The sequence below is a fragment of the Euprymna scolopes genome, chromosome 24 (assembly GCF_053919585.1).
Source record: "Euprymna scolopes isolate OS-2025 chromosome 24, ASM5391958v1, whole genome shotgun sequence".
NCBI classification, from domain to species: Eukaryota; Metazoa; Mollusca; class Cephalopoda; order Sepiida; family Sepiolidae; genus Euprymna; species Euprymna scolopes.
In genome coordinates, this window is record NC_136505.1 from 91,929,953 (window position 1) to 91,949,361 (window position 19,409).

General features: G+C 37.1%; 1 protein-coding gene across 1 annotated transcript; it reads right to left on the reverse strand.

Moving 5' to 3' along the window:
- Nucleotides 1-1,282: 1,282 nt before the first annotated feature.
- On the reverse strand, nt 1,283-18,683 carry LOC145246849 (uncharacterized). The gene is made up of 2 exons (XM_080108696.1): nt 17,245-18,683; nt 1,283-1,727 (listed from the first exon to the last, which is right to left on the reverse strand). Exons 1-2 carry the CDS (start codon nt 18,483-18,485, stop codon nt 1,388-1,390), a joined length of 1,581 nt encoding a protein of 526 aa, XP_079964822.1. The 5' UTR covers nt 18,486-18,683; the 3' UTR covers nt 1,283-1,387.
- Between the last annotated feature and the right edge of the window lie 726 nt (nt 18,684-19,409).

The window sequence follows — 19,409 nt, forward strand, 5'->3', positions numbered from 1 at the left end:
TGGGTGTTTCTGGTTAATAATCTGTCCTTTCTGTGCTTGCGCCTATCCTCAGCAGCTTTATTTAGGTCACTACTATAAAGCGCAGCACCTTTGTGGACAGCGCTCCTCCATGCCAACCTGCTCCCAGCCACGTCCTCCCATGTCTTAAGGTCCATGTGAAACCGCTTTAGATTTGCTTTGATGTTGTCCTTATACCTCATCTTTTGGCCACCCTGGGCACGCTTTCCCTCAACAAGCTGAGAGTAGAAAATCTGTTTTGGGAGGCGGAGATCCGGCATTCGGACAACATGATCAGTCCATCTGAGCTGGCGTTGAGCAACAGTAGCGGTGATAGTGGGAATGTCAGCCTCACTCAGGACGCTGGTGTTGGTGCGTCGGTCCTTCCAACTAATTCTGAGAGCCTTTCAGGGTTGACACGGGAGTGAAACAGGGATGTGTCATTGCCCCAACCCTGTTCTCCATCTTCATTACTGCTATCCTCCATCTTACGGACAAACATCTTCCCCATGGAGTTCGGATTATGTACAGAACCGACGGCCGACTTTTTAACATCAACAGATTTAGGGCCAAAGGTCGAACGAACACCATATCCATTATGGAGCTACAGTATGCAGACGATAACGCCCTTGTAGCCCTCTCAGAAGAGGACCTACAGTGTACACTGGTTGCCTTCACGAGGGCGTACAAACAGCTAGGACTAACAATTAATATATATATATATATATATACACACACGCACATATATATATATATATATATATATATATACAGGCACATATATATATATATATATAGATACACATACACGCACATATATATATATACACATACACGCACATATATATATATATACACGCACATATATATATACATGCACATATATATATACACACGCACATATATATATATATATATACATACACACGCACATATATATATACATGCACATATATATATACACACGCACATATATATATATATATATATATATATATATATATATATATATATACATACACACGCACATATTATATATATATATATATATATATACGCACATATATATATACACATATATACACGCGCACATATACATATATATATATACATATATACACGCGCACATATATATATGTGTATATATATGTATATATATGTGCGCCTGTATATATACATATATACACACGCACACATATATATACATATATACACACCCACATATACATACATACATATATATGCATGTAGATATCGATGAGGATAATAGTAAAAAAAGAAACAATAACAATCTTGCAAATTTAATATTGAGAAACAAAAATACATGTCGTCAAGGAAACGAAGATGAGATGATGATGCTGATAATAGATATGAGATGAGGATGTGTAAATTAGAGAAGGAGGCTGAGGGATGGTACACTTTGGCCCTTGTTTATCTGAGACTGAAGCATTTGCAGGAGGAGGCGCTGTTTGAGCACTGCGTTTTCTGTCTCCATCTTCTCCCTCACAAGCCGCTGCTTCTCACACTGCGTCTGCACATCGAGCAGCTGCAGTTCCTTCTCATTCTGCTTGCGGGCCATCTCCAGGAGCTGTTGCCGTATCTCCTCGCTCTGGTCATCCTCGAGGAGAGAGCGGTAAAAGGGAGCCTTCCGCTTCCGCCGATACTGGTAATCTTTATCCGAGACAACCTCGTTGGCCGCAGCTTCGTCAAACTGATTGCGTGACCCGATTCTATATAAAAAAAAAAGAACAAGAAAAGAAAAATTGATGAAAAGAAGAACAAGTAAATACCACGAAGGGGGGGGGGTAATTGGCATAATAGATGACATCACAGACTATGATATCGATTTTTCCTTTTCTTTCTTTTTCTACTATTGAATCACAGCTTATCAAGGCTAAAAGCCACTAAAGGAGAAAGGTCAATGAAATGGATAGATTTGAACTAATTCAATAAGTCAATATATTTGTGAAAATAAAATAAAACAAAAGTTGGCATGTAGGGAAAGGTTATTTAGCTCCATTCCACGTCAGGAAGATGTGACACAAGGATTGGAAAGTGGGATTTATTTTTTATTTTTGCACTAATGAGTCATCTCTTATCAAGGTCCAAAGGTAACTCAAAAATAATAACTAATGAGTTTCTCAGGTGGACAGTGAGACACCTTGACAACAGAGACTGACGAGAGTTTGGAATAGAAGACCAACTCTGGGTTCCCTTTGTTTGGATTTGAAACTGATAGTATCAATGGTGTTCTGATCTTTTGTAATTATATAGATTGATAGATATAATGAAAATATTATTCCGACAAAATAGCGAAATAAAAAGGAACAAACCGAGTTATGTGTTCATCAACATTTCATCTTTATTTAGGAAGTCTCGAAATAAAGATGAAACCTTAATGAACACATAACTCAGTTTGTTCCTTTTTATTTCTCTATAGATGGATATGTATAATTCCAGAAGGAGCATTTTTTTAGAATTATCTATCTATAGATGTAATGTTACCCAACATGTTGTAGCCTCAGTCGCAAAGGAGACTAAAAATAGAAAAGAACTTCAACTCGCTTTTTCTTTGCAACGACATTTATCTCTTCATTGGCTGTGACGTCAGCCATGTGAATTCAAATTTACACCTCTAATGTGATTTTGAATGTTATCCCCGTCTCTCTCATGATCTTCAACGTTATCCTTGTCTCTACCGTGATCTCCTTTTTAAAGTCTTTATTTCTTTACTAGTGATGTCATTTCGCATGCATTTGCATATAACTATCGATGCTATAGCAAGTGGTCCAAGAAAGAAGCTATTAGAGTAGAAAGTTTTTTGGCATCTTGGGATCTCTCCAGTGAAAGAGTGAAATTTTGCTGCTAGTCTGGTTTGTCAAGGGCATTTGTGTGGAGGAGTACAAGTGCATTAAGTTCATCAGAGCACATTCCATCGAAATATTTGTAAAACAAGCAAAGAGATATAACATGGCTGTGACGGGACTGGATTTTGGTAGACGGTGTTGGAGAGAAGCTGGAATGTTTACTAAACGTTAGCCTCGAGTGTCTAAGGTTTCTCTCGACACAAAGGTCTGTCAGGTCAACCTGACATAAGGATACTTTTCTCTACAAGTAAACCCTGACTAAATATTCCAAATCACATAGTATTCACGGCCCAAATAAGATCTCAATATGGCTAACCCACACGGGCTTTCATGAGGAATGGTGCACCTTCTCCAAGTGATGTTACCTCAAATAATAGCACAAAGCTGGACACTCCACCAGACTAGATGAATTCTTGTCCTGAAATCTAGTAAGACGAAGACATCAAGAAGAAAGTTATGCTGTCACAATATACTATATATATTAATATTCTAGTGAGGGGGAGGGTACCGGGCATACGCTTAAATATATTTTAATTTTTCCAGACTTTGTATATATCATTATAGAGTTGTGATCTGAAAAGTAAAAAAAAAAAAAAGTATTTGGATGCCATCAGCAAGAATCGAAACAGAAACTGTAGCACTCAAAGCTGGTGACGTTACCACTGTACTAACATGACACGCATATAAACTGATTAAAAATTCAAAATAAACTAAGATGAATGTGCAAAATGTATAACGATTTTTTTCAATTTTGACCCATTAAAAACTATTTTAACCGGCTAAAGACCCATGAAAGTATGGTCTATAAAAAATCCAATCATTTGAGACTCCTAGCACTGCACTGTGACTTTTAGTTTCGGAGGAGCTAACTTCCTCATCTTGGTTGTTATAGTCACAAAAAAACGTTGTGACTATAACAACCAAGATGTGGAAGTCAGTCCGACAATCTCAATCAATGAAAACACCTCATCTCAAAAATACAGACCATTACTATTGGAGGAGCTAGTTTGAAAATAAGGAGGCAGACATACAGACAGGCATATAGCCGTTTATATATTGGATTTAAATGGTCAATTGAGTAGAGGAAAATTATGTTCTCGATTTCTTTACTAACTTATTATTTGGAAGTTAAAGGAGAACGACTAGAATAAAATGAAACAAAAATATTTAGAAACTTTTTTTTGCACTCTGTTCAAGAGGGAGAGAGACAGACGATTGGTGCACTAGCCCAGATGTTTAATAGTTTTTATAAATATATAGAATACTGTCAAGCGTAAAAAGTTTTCTACCTCGGTAGAGGGAGCATATCTTCTTTGCAGCAGTATTTATTCCGATACACGCCGCTTGTGAAGGTTGGGCCGACGTGTCGAACATTGGCCTCTCGAGGGGAAAATATACTATCAGTCACTGCAATTGGTGGTTGGAAAGGTTTCTTATAATCGCTAAAAGAAAAGGGGCTTTGATGTTGCCCTTCACTTTTTCTGTCCTTGGTCAGCAGAAAAGAAATGCTTCATGACTGAGACAATTTTTATTCTTGTTCCTATCCAGAGTGCCTCTTTTTGGGGAGTTGGGTTTTCTCCCCATTAAAAACCGACCTTGTGTCTAACTCTTCCCTTGTGAGGAGGCAAGTAAATGGAAACACTAAATGTAACCGTCTATTTGCTACTATCAAAAGATTTGGAATATATACATGTTTGGGTTGCATGTTTTCGGCATATGCAAATAGCAGTGTGACACCGTGATAAAAACCCTTTTTCAGGGAACTTGAGCTCCCAACAGCAAAAAAACCTTACGCATACCTTTTTGTAATCATAATTTGAATGTTATTATAAACAGGGCTCTATGGACAAATTTATCTTTAGTTGACCTTTGACATCTAAATATTTTTGTTTACTAGCCAAATAGAAAAGTTACTAGCCAAACCTACATGATTTTTAGAATATGACATCTTCGTTTTCTGACTAGTATGTACATCATAAAGATTTTTCTGTTTTTTTTTATTTATTTTTTTTTTACAAGGTGGTCACCACTTATCAAGGCCCGGAAGCCATTCAGGGATAAGGGTTATTGTAAGTACAGTACGTTAGTGTGGAGATTTAATAAAGTGTCTACTTAAGGGGGCGGTTAATCAGGAATTTGTTTACGTTGGACTTGAAGACATCCAGGTTGTAGTCAGGTGGGAAGCAGGCAGACGGAACAGAGTTCCACAGGCGTGCAGTTCTAGGAAAGAAGCTTTGTTCATGGAATCTACGTTTTGATTTAGGCATAGATAAAGAGTGGGGAAAGTTTTTGACAGTGGATTCAGCTAGACGGGTGTTTTTCGTAAAAGATTGGCGAGGGGGGACCAGAGATTGGAGCTCAGATGAGCACTTGCCGTGGAAATAACGATAAAACAAAGATAGGCTTGCAACGTCTCTTCTGAGGGAGAGAGGTTGCAGGGAAGAGAAAAGGGCATCCCCCAGTAAGCCACGAAGTCTATTTTGTACTCTATCAAGGCAGGATAGGCTGTTTTTAGCAGCTCCTGCCCAGATAAGGCAGCAGTATTCCATCTGTATATTTTTAAATAAGTTTAATTCTAAATATACAACACATTTTATGTTGATGCTTGAAGGTATAAACATTCTAATTTTTTCAGATGTTTTTTGTAAACAGCCTTCGTAAAAAAAAGACTGTATATTATTCTATTAAACTTTTATTGCTTAAATAGTTTAACTTTGTTCATTTTATAAAAAAAAAATTGAAAAGATATTTTTCACTCAGCAGTGAGATTTGGAAGATTGTCAGTGAAAGAAAGGTAATCTCCAAAAGATAAGCGTTTTATTATTTCTAGTCGCCATTTTGAAAAATCACTCGCAAATGCGACTGTTTCACTCGCAACGTAGAGCCCTGATAAACATAATGACTTTAAAGCCATAAGTGCCATGAATCAAGTTTTTATCCAAATTAGAGTCGACAGTAGTTATAAAATCGAGCTTTCTGTCAAAATGTCAAATCAAGTCAGCTGACAAACAGACTTTATAAACGTCATAACAAATATTTCTTCGTTTCTTGTTCATATGTAAACATTCCTTGCCCTCATTTTCATTTTCACGAGATAAAGAGATAATCAGTTGCAATCAGGAGCCTGTTGGCCACAGGTTGCACACTTCAACTCTCAAGTTCTAAAAAATTTTTCTAAATGTTAAAATAAAGGAATTTTATATAAAAAAAACAAAAAAAAAACAAGACGAGTTGTTTGATTATTTCACACGGCATTCAATTCCAGCAGAATGGTTCCTGCCATTAATGATGCCGAGAACTGAAAAATAGAAAACCTGTCAAGCAGATTGAACAGACGATCATATGAACCTCTTCATCTAAAGTGGATGTGCTTAACGTTTTATCTGGAGTAGTTAGCCATTTCCTGTGACCTGGCCCAACATTGTTGAAACTGAATTGTGATGGTTCAAGATGCAGTTTCTAAAACCAATCTCCTATCTTTACATCATCAACGCTCTGATCCCCATCTGGCATCAATTGAAATGGATGGCTCTCGTCTAGGAGAAGCCCCATGTTTTGACAAGCTTCTGGGTTTGTCCTTTACTCCTGATCTGAAATGGAACATGTACATCAAGTCTGTTGCCAAGGTCGCTGGAAAGATGGTGGGATCCTTCTACCGCTCCAGAAGATATCTCACTACTGATGCAATTCTCTATCTACATAAAAGCCAAGTACGTCCAAGGATGGAATACTGCTGCCATATCTGGGCAGGAGCTGCTAAAAACAGTCGGCTCAGTCCAACCAGGATGATAGCCACTACAAGTGCAAGTAAGTTTATCTCGTCTAACTCTCGAGAAGCTGGTTGTTGCGGCCAGGTCTTAACAACCTTTACAGAGACGTCTCCATGGTGCAGAGAAATCAAGTTATACTCTCTTCAGTAAAGTGGACATTGGCTGGATATTATCTTTAAAGGATATCTTGTGTGGTCAATTTCAGGCAGATCAACTGGGGATGGACTGAGAGGTTGAGAATGGCTCAGAAGAGACCAGTCATCTAAGATTTCCAACTGAAAGTGCTTATATTCTAACCTAAAGGTAGGAGTTTAAAGCCAGTCCTCTGGGCATGACACAGGCAGTCGGTTGCTCTGATGGCTGGCAGTCAATTGGATTTGTATGCCTCTCCAAGGTGGGCTATTAGCTAAAGGATTGTGTTGATTGGTGTTGCAATATTTTTGATATATATGAGGCGTATGGTTAAAAGAAGGTTGGAAGGTTCTACTTATAGATATTGGTGATAGGAAATAACCAATCAAATGGATCCCCGTTATGCTTGCAACTAATCAAAATCCAGAATTGCTCCATAAAAAGATTGAATATTTTAGAATTTCTGCACATAATTTTTGTGTCCACACGAGAAAGATCTTTGCTCTTGCTTGCAAAGTTTTAAAGTTCAGGACTTATACAGATTAGCTACCCACTGAAAACTCTTTTTCGTCCCCAAAACTTGTACAGATTAGTACGCACCGAAAACTCTCCCGGATAAAGTTACTATCATTCCTGCTTCATCATTCAGCTCTTTTTTTTTTTTTTTTACTAAATACTAACAATTATCATTTCATGGTGGCAGCAGTGGGAGATATATATATATATATATATATATATATATATATATATATATATATATATGTGTGTGTGTGTGTGTGTGTGCGTGCGTGTATAAGAAGCAGAGGATGACAGAGAGAAACATGTGGGCAATCTGAACACTTGGGCAACATCAAAAGCGATGAACAACAATGAATTCATGAGTGCCTTGAGAGAAAGAGATGGATAGGGAGTCATAACTGTCAACGCCTGTACCAGACAGGATACCCCTTGAATGAATATACATACATATATATATGATGAAAATAATGGAAATTGTATTCCAACAAAATAGAGAAATAAAAAGGAACAAACCTTTGTTCCTTTTTATTTATATATATATAAATATATATATATATATATATATATATATATATAAATATATATATATATATATTATCAAATGGCATTGCAGAACACAAAATAAGAGCTGAAAAGCATCAAATAAAAATAAAATAATATAAAACAACATACCAAACAAAAGGTGAAATAATACGCAATATTGCCAAGCGTGAGTAGACATTGTTTCATCATTCATGTCTTTTAGATGTAAAATGCTAGTGCCCTTACGGATCAACAAAAAATATCACTTGAGCACCTGTAGAACTGCTTTGAAAGTTTAGATTATATGTCAAGTTTAGGATCCACAGACTTCACCTTATGCAATTTTGTCAGAATCCCAAAGAATCATAATATGATTTCATTACACAAGCCAGAACAAAAATGTGATTTCACAGATGAGGAGCTGAGCAAGAGACCTATAGAACTCATATTTTCAACACTATATGATGCTTTCCGGAAAGAGTTCTATAGCAAACCAAAATGCTACATCATAGAAAACGTACTGACCGAAGGCTTGAAATATGGAGCCCTTATCGCTAGAAACAACCAGCTGAACCAGCTCAGAATGCTGAAAGCAGAAAGAATATATAATATTAATTAGAGTAAGAAGAGTAGAACTGTAATACCAGCCACAAGCCTCGATAGTGCCAAGCATACAGTGAGGAGTGCTCTGCCCATTAAAGCAATGAATATTGAGCAAGGTGCTGTAGAAAGACTAAATCAACGAAGCACAGAAAGAAAATCAGATACAGGAGCAAATCTCGCAATCACCGGCACTAAAATCAAAGGCGGACTGAATGCAGGATGCAAAAAGAAAACATCGACCACATCGATATTGGAAGTGATGAAGATGATTATTTACAACATTTACACTCCATAACTATCAGTGCTAAATGCATGGAAAGTATAACCAAGAAACCCAGGGACAAAACCTATATGACCCTGAATATCAAACCACCCCACTTGATATGCAAAACACATCACACACCCCATACGAAAATCGATTCCGCGGCACTTTGCAACATACACGAGCTAAAAATGTTCAAACAGATGTATGGAACATCACTAAAAGCCTTCTCCTTTCTGCACCCTGCTCACATGTGAAACTCACCTCATACGGAGATGAACGAATTTGATGTTATGAAACCATCAGCTTTCCATGCCAGCATAGGGACTCAGAATCGACAAATATAACATCTTATGTTGTAGAATATCAGGACTTGCAGTCATAGGGCTTCCAACATATAAAAAGTTGAGATTAATAAAAATATATGTGGATACCTTAAAAAGTGTTGAAACATGCCATTCTCTTCTATTAGCCAGACTCCTACTAAAGAAAGATGCAGAACCTTTCATCATTCACCTCCATATAAATGCAATATCCATCTAAAAGACAAACGGAAGGAGGAAATTAACTGATGCTGTTGACGAAGATGTAATCTGAAAAGTTGAGGGACACACAGACTTATGCTCCAGTTTGGTAAACAGCATGAAGAAAGACGGGTCTCTCCAAATATTCATCGACTTATAGACACTCAACGCCAAATCCAAGAGATGGCCACACAAAATAGAAGAAATAAACCCAGCCTTTGCAAAAACGAAAATGTTCATCAAACTTGATGCCAAGGCAAGATACTGATTGGTCCACCTAGACTATGAATCATAACTGTTGACAACCTACAGAATGCTGTTTGGACAAATATGTTAGAAGTGTCTACCATTTGCACTTAATGTCTTGCAAGATATTTTCTAAAAAAAAAAAAGAAAAAAAAATGAACCAAATTCTAGAATGCCTAAATGGCATGGCCAACTTTGCCGATAACGTTGCTGTATTCGACAAAATGAGGAGGACCATGACAAAAACTTGCACAATCTCATAGCCTAAGTAGCAAGGACGGGACTTGTATCCAACAGCAAGAAGTGTTTTATAAAGCAACCTAGTATAAACATTTATGGAAACAGATACACCTTTACTGAAATGAAACCAGATCCGGATAAGGTGCACAACATTAAGAAAAGGCCAAACCCACAAAACGAGAGAGAATTACGTTTTCTAGGTATGCTAAATTATTTTTCCAAATATATTCCAAACTTTGTTGAAAAGGCTCACCCATTGCAGGGTCTTCTTAAATCCCAATCACTATGGATTTGGAACCTTCAAAAGTGTTATGATCAGCTCAAGGAAATGGTTTCTGATGACACACGCCTTTCATACTACGACAGACTAGCATACCATCATGCAGAAGGATCTTGGAGTGGCACTGATCCCAGATGGCAAGCTATTTGCATTCTGATCCAAAACATTAACTGACACAAACCAGATATAGCAACAGTCAACGAGAGATGTTCACAATTGTATATGGTATTCAGTCATACCACACCTACCTCTATATGAAAACTTTCTCCATCATCATAGACTATAAGCCACTAGACAGAATATGTGCTAAACGATTGTATTCCGCACTATACCGGCTACAGCAAATGCTATTGAAGATCCAGAGCTATCTATACCAAGTAGACATACAGACTGGGTCCTTGTTGACTAAGTTGAATGCTTAACCTAAAAAAAAAACAAAAAAAACAATAAACCAATTGAGCTAGATGAGAGTGTATAGTATAAACAATGGAGTCAATGTGGATCACACCATCTCAACGATCAATTTTTCAGTATTATGTTTTTTCTAAACAGTTAATGTCTTTTTTTTTTTAAACCTTTTTTTTCACAAAGGAGTCACCACTTATCAAGGTCAAGAGAATAAGGACAACGACGTAGTAATTGTTAGCAGTGGAAATTTGGTAAGTTGGATTACTTAAGGGGAACGGCTCATCAAGAACTTGTTTACATTGGACTTGAAGGCGACCATATTATAGTCAGCCAAAAAAGCAGGCAAATGGAAGAGAGTTCCACAGGTGTACAGTTCTAAGAAAGAAGTTTTGTTCATGGAATCTACGTTTAGGTTGAAGCACGGATAAAGAGTGGGGGAAATTATTGATAGTGTTTTCAGCTAGACGAGTGTTTCTCGTGAATGTTTAGCAAAGGGGGACAATAAATTGAACCTCAGAAGACCACTTACCATGAAAATAATGATAAAGCAGAGACAGGCTCACAACATCTCTTCTATCCGAAAGAGGTTGCAGGGAAGAGAAAAGGGCATCCCCCACTAAGCTACAAACTCTATTTTGAACTCTGTCAAGTCAGGATAAGGTCTTTCTAGCAGCTTCTGTCCAGGTGTGGCAACAGTACTCCATCCTTGGACGTACCTAGCTCTTATATAGGTAGAGACTGGCATCAGCAGTGAAATAGATGGATCCCACCTTTTTCCCAGCGACCTTGGTAACGGATTTAATGTATGCGTTCCATTTCATATAAGGAGTAATGATCAAGCCCAGGTGCTTGTCAAAACATGAAGCCTCCCCAAGATGAGAGCCATTCATTTCAATTGATGTTCGATGTGGATCAGAGCGTTGATGATGTAAAGATAGAAGCTTGGTTTTAGATGCATTAAAAGTAACCAACCACCTCTTTCTCCATTGTACCATATGCTCAAGATCAGAGGAGGGAGAATCAGAGAGAACTTGGTTGTTTACAGCCTTTGATGTGCTGCCATAGATGGTAGTGTCCTTGGCATAAATGTCTACAAATGATCTAAGGATAGTAATTAAAAAAAAATACTCAAGCCGAGATCGAAACCAAAAGCTAAAAACAGGGAGTCAAGTACAATAGCCATTAGGCCAGCTTGACATGATCTTTTAAAACTGTTTTTAAATCTACTTATTCTTAACATAAGGAATCTGTCATGTGAACGTTTCAGGCATGCACATTCATGAAACAGATGACAAACAGATAAAAATCCGATGATCCCCACGTAGCCATTTTCAATTTTGACTCCTTAGCAGCTCTTTTTTCTGGATGAAAACTGATTAAAAAGTTTTCCATGTGTCTGAATACCCTATATACCAAATTTCAAGCCTGCAGATCAAAAATTTGTTGAGTATATAGGTTGAGAAGTGTCCTCACACACACACATTCTCGCTTTTATAGATACATAGATAACTAAAAAGTCGGATGTTAAAGTACCACAGATAATATTCACCTTTGCTTGTCTGGGACCAGATGTAACTACTGTCAGCCTGGCGCTCTTCTGAATAAAGTTGCTAACACGCTCACTCCATCGTTCAGCTCTGCTATATATTCTGCGTGAATCTCGTTGACTGAGAGTTGGAGTAGATAAAAAGGGGTGGCCGCTCTACTGTTGTTGTAGTAGTTATTGCTGTCTTTTAGACAAAGTACATTTCGACCATCGTTACCCATTTGTTACTTTTACAAGGAAAGACTGCTTGTTAGCAACGTCGACATTTCATTGCAAGACTTAAAACGTCTTTTCTTCCCCCCCCCCTCCCCCAGTACTCGTCGGTAAGCTAATTTCCGACAATATCGTTCATTCTAGGGTCTTACTCTGATTTAAGTAAGCATCGTTCTCACGAGAGTAAAAACATGAATTCGCTTCTCGTGCCAGGTCTCTCTCTCTCTCTCTCTCTCTCGGGAAATAACCCTCTGGTTTCCTCCATAACCGGTGTTGTTGTGTCGTATTCCCCTACATTCTTATCAAAGTACAAAAATGGTCAGATTTGCCGTTTAGTTGTACAAATTATCACCTCTCTATCTACCTGGATACATTATTTTGTGTTTTAACTTACTTTAAAGCATTTATTTATTTTGAAACAAAACTTGCATCACGTCTATTCAGTCATTACGAAAAAGTAGTGGCAGTTTCATTACAGCCATTTGGACCCTCGATAATCGCTCAAAAATCTAAAATTAAACAATAACACTGATAGATTATTACATTTTTGCACGATTGGTGACTGGGTTTCTGCCAGTATTTTGTTTAATTTTCGAGTGATTATCGAGTCTAAATGGTTATAACAAAATAACATTGTTTTCATTCTAACTCAACACACTTTACACTCCTTTTGTTTCAAAGCAAATAAACACTTTAAAATAAGTTAAAACAAAAAATATCCAAAAAAGTAACTTATCTTGCCTTTTGGTAAGATTTATTTCTTTTTTTATTTTGATAAATTGGCAGATTTGAACAAGACCCCCCCCTCACTAAGAATGGCTTTCAGAATAAACATCCACAACCTCCCCATGTTAAGAACGGCTTTCGGATTTTTGCAATTTTTTCAGTGGATTATTATTGATTGGACACTAATATATTGGGGAGGGGAGTGATTCTCGTTCAGGTCCGCCGTTACCTCTTGTAAAAATACCCATCCGTTGTTATTATAGGGTGGGTTGTTAACTATTCTGTACTTACCAGCTAACAATTTAATAAATAAAAGACATCGTAAAAATCAACTTGAAAATCCTATCTAAAAAACAGTATGGTCCATAAACTGCGGAAGTACAAAATAAATAAATAAATAAAAAATATATTTATTGATTAGTTCCGGGGGTTGTATTACTGTACACATAGATTCGAAAAAGTTGTCAAAAAACAAATATATAACAAATAAATGTTATCAAAGGCAAGATTCGGTGGGTTTTAAATTACTTTTCTACCGAACTGGATATAATTTTCGTGTTTTTATTCAATGTAACATGTTTATTCAGCTCGAAAAGCATACAGTGTTTACCAATGTATTGGAAAATTTAAAATGGCGCCCAACTCTCTCTTTAACACGTTAAGTTTGGGAAAAGGTGTTATAAATAATAAACTAGACAAAATAGTGTTAGAAATTCGCTCAATATATGTAACCGTGACATAAGTTGACATATATTCGGTGTGTTTTTAATAGTATTTTGTCTAGTTTATTATTTATAACACCTTTTCCCAAACTCACCGTGTTAAAGAGGGAGTCAGACGCCATCTTGAATTTTCCAATACATCGGCAAACACTGCATGTTTTTTGAGCTGAATAAACATGTTACATTGAATAAAAACACAAAAAATATATCCAGTTTAGTAGAAAAGTAACTTATCTTGCCTTTGATAACATTTATTTGTTATATATTTGTTTTTTGACAACTTTTTCGAATCCATGTGTACAGTAATACAAACCCGAAAAATGAAATATCGTCATATTTGACATTTTTCTTGTTATAAAATTTAGTGTTTATGCACTTATGTTACCGTGCTATTTTTTTTTTTTTTTAGTACTTGTGCACTTTTGAACCGCGCTATTTTTAAATAGTATTTTCAAGTTAGATTAAAGTTGTTAGAAATTTCAGAATGCAAGGGTGATAACTGCTGGATTATTCCAATCACGCGATTATTTGACCAATGAAATTGCATTGTTTCAGTTGCTGCGGAGGATTCAGAAATTGGCGGGAATATTGTGTTTCTAAAAACAGTTTTCGATTCTGTGTCAGCTTTACTCGACGCGGAATCGAAATCTGTTTTTAGAAACACAATATTCCCGCCAATTCCTGAATCCTCTTCTCTCATTTACAAAGGGAAGCCTTTCCCACAGAACTTGCTTATTTGCAACAACCCTCTAATAGGGCTGCTCCCCCAAGAGTTACGGCCCTTGGGTTATTCCTAGATAGTTAGGGACTGATACGGACTCAAGGACGTATTCAGAACTCCGAGGTTTTTCCATATGAAGTGAAATTTCCTATATTGTTAGGAAAAAATACCCACCTGACCAAATTGGTCATTATTGAAGCTCACCAGAATTGTTGTCATATGGGAGCAAATTCAACCCTTAGCAAGGTGAGGCTATCGGGTTTTTGGATCCCCCAAGGGAGACAGGCGGTGAAGTTGGTTCTCCGTGACTGTGTCATATGTAAGAGAATTAATTCTCTACCGTACAAAGCACCCTCTGGGTCTCAACTGCCTTCTGATAGAGTAAATTTTGTCCGGCCCTTCAAATGTGTAGGGGTGGATTTTACTGGACATTTTTTTGTCAAAAACAATAATGAGGATGTCAAAATGTACATCCTACTGTTTACTTGCATGAGTTTACGTGCCATACACTTGGAATTGGTACCGGACATGAGCGCAAGATCTTTCTTGTTAGCGTTCGTTAGGTTAACCAACTTATTTGGTGTACCAACTCATATGTATTCCGACAATGCTAAATCTTTCATAGCGTCGGGTATTATATTATCAGACATATTTGTGTCTGATGAATTTAGAGAACATTTCAAATCCACTACTATTGTTCATTATACAATTCCCCTGTACTCTGCATGGCATGGTGGAGTATGGGAGAGATTAATTAAAACTGTGAAACAGTGTCTTTCCAAGTTGTTGGGTAGGAGGAGGGTCGGTTATTTTGAGTTCCTAACCGCCCTTTCAGATGTTCAAAAGGCCATAAATGATAGGCCACTAACATTTATTTCAGCTTCTGATAGAGGCCTTGATGGGTTGACTCCCAACCATTTTTTGCAGACAGGATATCATCCCCGCCTGCTTATCAATCTTAGCGGTTCAGAGGACCCTTGTCCAGAACCTCCAAATAGAAATTCGCTCTTACATTCCCTTGAAATGAGGGATGAATTTGTCAGTAAATTTAAACGTATCTGGCATAATAACTACTTGCTCTCAATTAGAGAAGTAGACGCCCACATTACAGAAAATGAAACCTCTAAAATATCAGAGGGTGAAATTGTTCTTATCAAAGCTCCTAATAAGTCCCGCCCCTTCTGGGGTTGGGTAAGGTAGTAAAATTATTGGTCGGAAAGGACAACAGGGTTCGTTCAGCCTCAGTGCTGAAAGACGGGTGTGTTCAAATTCATTCCTTAAAAAATATTTATCCTTTAGAGATCCTGAACCTGCATTAGCAGAATTTGCGGAAGAAGGAGGCCCCTTCTTTTGCCCTACATGTTCAGTCGCCAACGACGGAACAACACCTATGGTGTGTTGCGACTCGTGCAATGAGTGGTACCATTTTGGTTGTGTCGGGGTCGACCAACAAATTACCGTTGAAGATTGGGTGTGTCCGGATTGTACGGACCAAACACCAAGTTAATAATTGTATATTCCTTTTATAGACTCATCAGTAGAGTCATACCTTTTATTACTAATAAATTCTCTGTTTGCCATAGAGAGATCGTTATAAGTTCAGATTGACAACAGACACACATTGAATTTAATTGCTATTATTGTGTTAATATTAAGTCCTTTGGGACAGAATTTCATTGTAATAACTTGTCCAAATAGGCGACAATCATTAATTTCCCGATAAAAAAAGAAAGAAATGAGTAATCCATTTCTTTCTCTTCCTTCCTTTGGCAGTGTGTTAGAAATTTCAGAATGCAAAGGCGATAACTGCAGGATTATTCCAATCACGCGATTATTTGACCAATGAAATTGCATTGTTTCAGTTGCTGCGAAAGATTCAGAAATTGGCGGGAATATTTAGTTTCTAAAAACAGATTTCGATTCCGCGTCGAGCAAAGCTGACACGTGTTATCTCGCTCCGTGCCAAATGAACTAAGGCAGGGTTCTATTCCATTTGTTATCTCCGCTCACTTAAATGCGGATACAAGCCTGAGGCAAAATTGTTCTATGGACTAATTACTTCATTATCATTGCCCGCAGGAGGGCATACTTTATTATGGAACATCGATCGCAATGTGCATTGTTCTTATTGACCAGTCTGGAAGGATTTCGAGAACCCTCAACCATTTCTACGAGCGGCCAAATTCAACCAGCATCTTCCACAAGAAGAAAACTACCTACACCTTTCGAGGCATGAACTACCCGCCATTTGGCTGAAGCTAAAGCGGGCACTCTTTTGCAATATGAACTTATTTTTACCTTTCTTGTAAATAAAATATTCTTGGACTTTAAGGTGAGCCTTGTTGCTTTTCTGAGTGTCTCTTTCATTCTGCCAAAGGCAAAAACGAGTAAGAGAATTTCTTACACCGTTTTACTATTTCTGTTTTTTTATTATTAAATTGTTAGGTGAAAGTACAGAATAGTCAGAAAATACTCTCCTCTCCCCATGTTAAGAATGACTTTATAAATAATAACGTTATTATTTCAGCACGATTCAATAAGTGCATGAAAACACCCCCTCCCATGTTAAAAATGGCTTTCAAAATAATAACGTTATTATTTCAGCACGGTAACATAAGTGCATAAATAACGGTACTAGTGGACTTATTGATCTGTGCTGAAATAGTAACGTTATTATTTAGAAAGCCATTTGGAGGGGAGGGTGTTTTGTATTTATCTTGCACTTTAACCTAACAATTTAATAAAAACAGATATCTTAAAATTTTTATTAAACTTGAAAATTTTATTTAAAAAATAGCGCGGACCTAAATAACTAAAACTTTGTTACATTAAATGACATATTTGAAAAAAAAAAAAAAAATATTCGCACTTTTAAGTAAAATAGTTACCTCCCTTAGGTTAAAATTCCGAATAAATAACCTATAGTTTTTAATACCAAGAACTTACTGTTCAATGTACCAGTTTTGTCTGGCCGTATCGTCCACAATGGCATCATTTTCTGATTTAAAAGTAAACATTGGTTCTTCTTGGAGAATTGGTGGGTTTTGTTGGTGCAATTGTATTGATATCGACGAATTTAGGTTTGACATATGTGACTGAGATGACGGTTGTTGTTGTTGTCTCTGGAGTTGGTCACTCTCGATCGTGTGTATGTCAATCCCTTGTGTCCGACTCGACATACCTCCGGTCATTACCGGCGATGTGACCGACCGCGGAGTTAGAACCGTCGTGTCCGTATAGAAGGAAGCTGTGTTTTGGGAAACGTTGTTACTATCTAACCGGTCACTCTTGGTCGAGATGAGTTGGTTGGCGCCGGTTGAGGTCGTGTTGCTGTTAATGCTGTTGTTATTGTTGTTCGAACATTGTTGTTGGAGTGAAACGTTAGAAGAGCCGAGGATGACGACCGGATCGTTGTCGTCGGGGCTGTTTTCGAGCCGATTGTTCATCTCCAGGAAAACAACCGCGTCATCGTCGTCGTCTTCGTCATCGTCCTGATTACTGTAGTGTCCCGTCATTTGTAATCGTCTCTCTTGCCGACGGGTTCGCGAGAGGACTTTCTGTTCTTCCACTTCGGCAGGAGACAAGGCCAAGAGTTCATCAATCGCTTGCAGTACTTTCATGTCGGTGTCCATTTGAAAATGCGCAGGGACCAAACGTAGAAGAATCAAGGTAAAGTCGTCGAGAATCTCGCCATGCGATGAAGGGGTCGGAACCCCGTTTGAACCATCCTCGTTTCTTGCAGCCGCTGAAGAAGAACGGTGCCCGTCTTTCTGTCTTGCGTATCGGATCAAATCCGATCTGGCCGTGAATTTCATTCTTTTCCAGAGATCTTTTAACTGTCGGTCGTCTCTCCAGTTATCAGTGTTCGTTATTCCTTGGTTGTACTCGGTGGCTATCTCTACCCAACATTGGGCCTTTTGTAAGTTCGCACCTGTGTTTGAAACTTTGTTTTCGATGACATCCAGCCTGGCTGTTACGAGTTTAATAAGCCTTTCTTTATCCTTCCGGGAGTAATTTTCCGCCCGTTTCTTGCTCCGTAGAAACTGGAGCTGTTGCTGGACATCCCCATTATTATTGCTACTGCTATTATTAGTGTTATTAGGAGTTTGTTGTTGTTGCGAAACACCAGCGTTCGGACGAGTGTCAAAATCTTGAGAGGACGCATCAGACAGAATTGTTTGCGACATAATGTGATATATCCAACGCACTTTACACGCGATTAGACGTTCTTCTTACATAAAAAACCAACCGAAAAATAATAAAATATACTTTCCTTCGCCGGAAAACATTTAAAATAACATATATTTATTCCCAGCGTTTCAGAACTTGCATATCGAGGATGTGACGTCATTAGCACATGGCATTGTTTGTTTATACCGGTGTATAAAGACCAGATCTAACATGAATAAACACTTTTTAAAAAATATATAATTCAAACCAAAAAGATGAAACGGATACGAGTTTAAATTAAACTATAACATATTATTCAATACTTTAATTTTAATTAGAATAAAATGCAACGGAAAATAAGTTAACCCATTTCACCATATTCCCGGACATAAATAGAAGAGGGGACTTTTTCTGAAGAACACCGTTTCGATACATGGCAAATATAATTTGTCTGCGTATATTTTATTTTTATGGGGAAATTAATTTCTTAAAATAATTTTAAACAATAATGACAATTTTTAAAATAAATTATAATTAAATAAATACAATATAACTTTAAGACAACACAGGAATTCATATGAATTTCGGAGTAAACAACAACAAAAAGATGTTAAGTTTGTTTTTGGTTTTTTATTTTTATTTTTAAAGAAGATTTACAAATTAGGGGAGATAATTCAAATATTTTTGTTTAACAAAAAAGTTATGTGAAAAAATCCGGGTTGCTAGATTAGCCTTTTAAAGGCCAAATTTAGCGAATTTGGTCCACTTTTTTTCTTTTTTTTTTTTTTTTTTTTTTTGGGGAACAGTTTGGCTTTGAAAAATTGTATTTGGCCCGTTTCCAAATTTGGCTTTTTTTTGCCCTTTTTTTTTTTTTTCTGATTATTACATGAAAACATTTATTTGAAAGTAATTATAATTCAGTTATAATTAATTTTTTTAAA

What these genes read in the sequence shown, in the direction of transcription:
- LOC145246849 (XM_080108696.1), bottom strand. Translation starts at nt 18,485, where the DNA reads ATGTCGCAAACAATTCTGTCTGATGCGTCCTCTCAAGATTTTGACACT. An exon ending in CAAAACTGGTACATTGAACA is followed by an intron (nt 1,728 to 17,244) that starts GTAAGTTCTTGG and finishes TTTTTTATATAG; the next exon opens with AATCGGGTCACGCAATCAGT.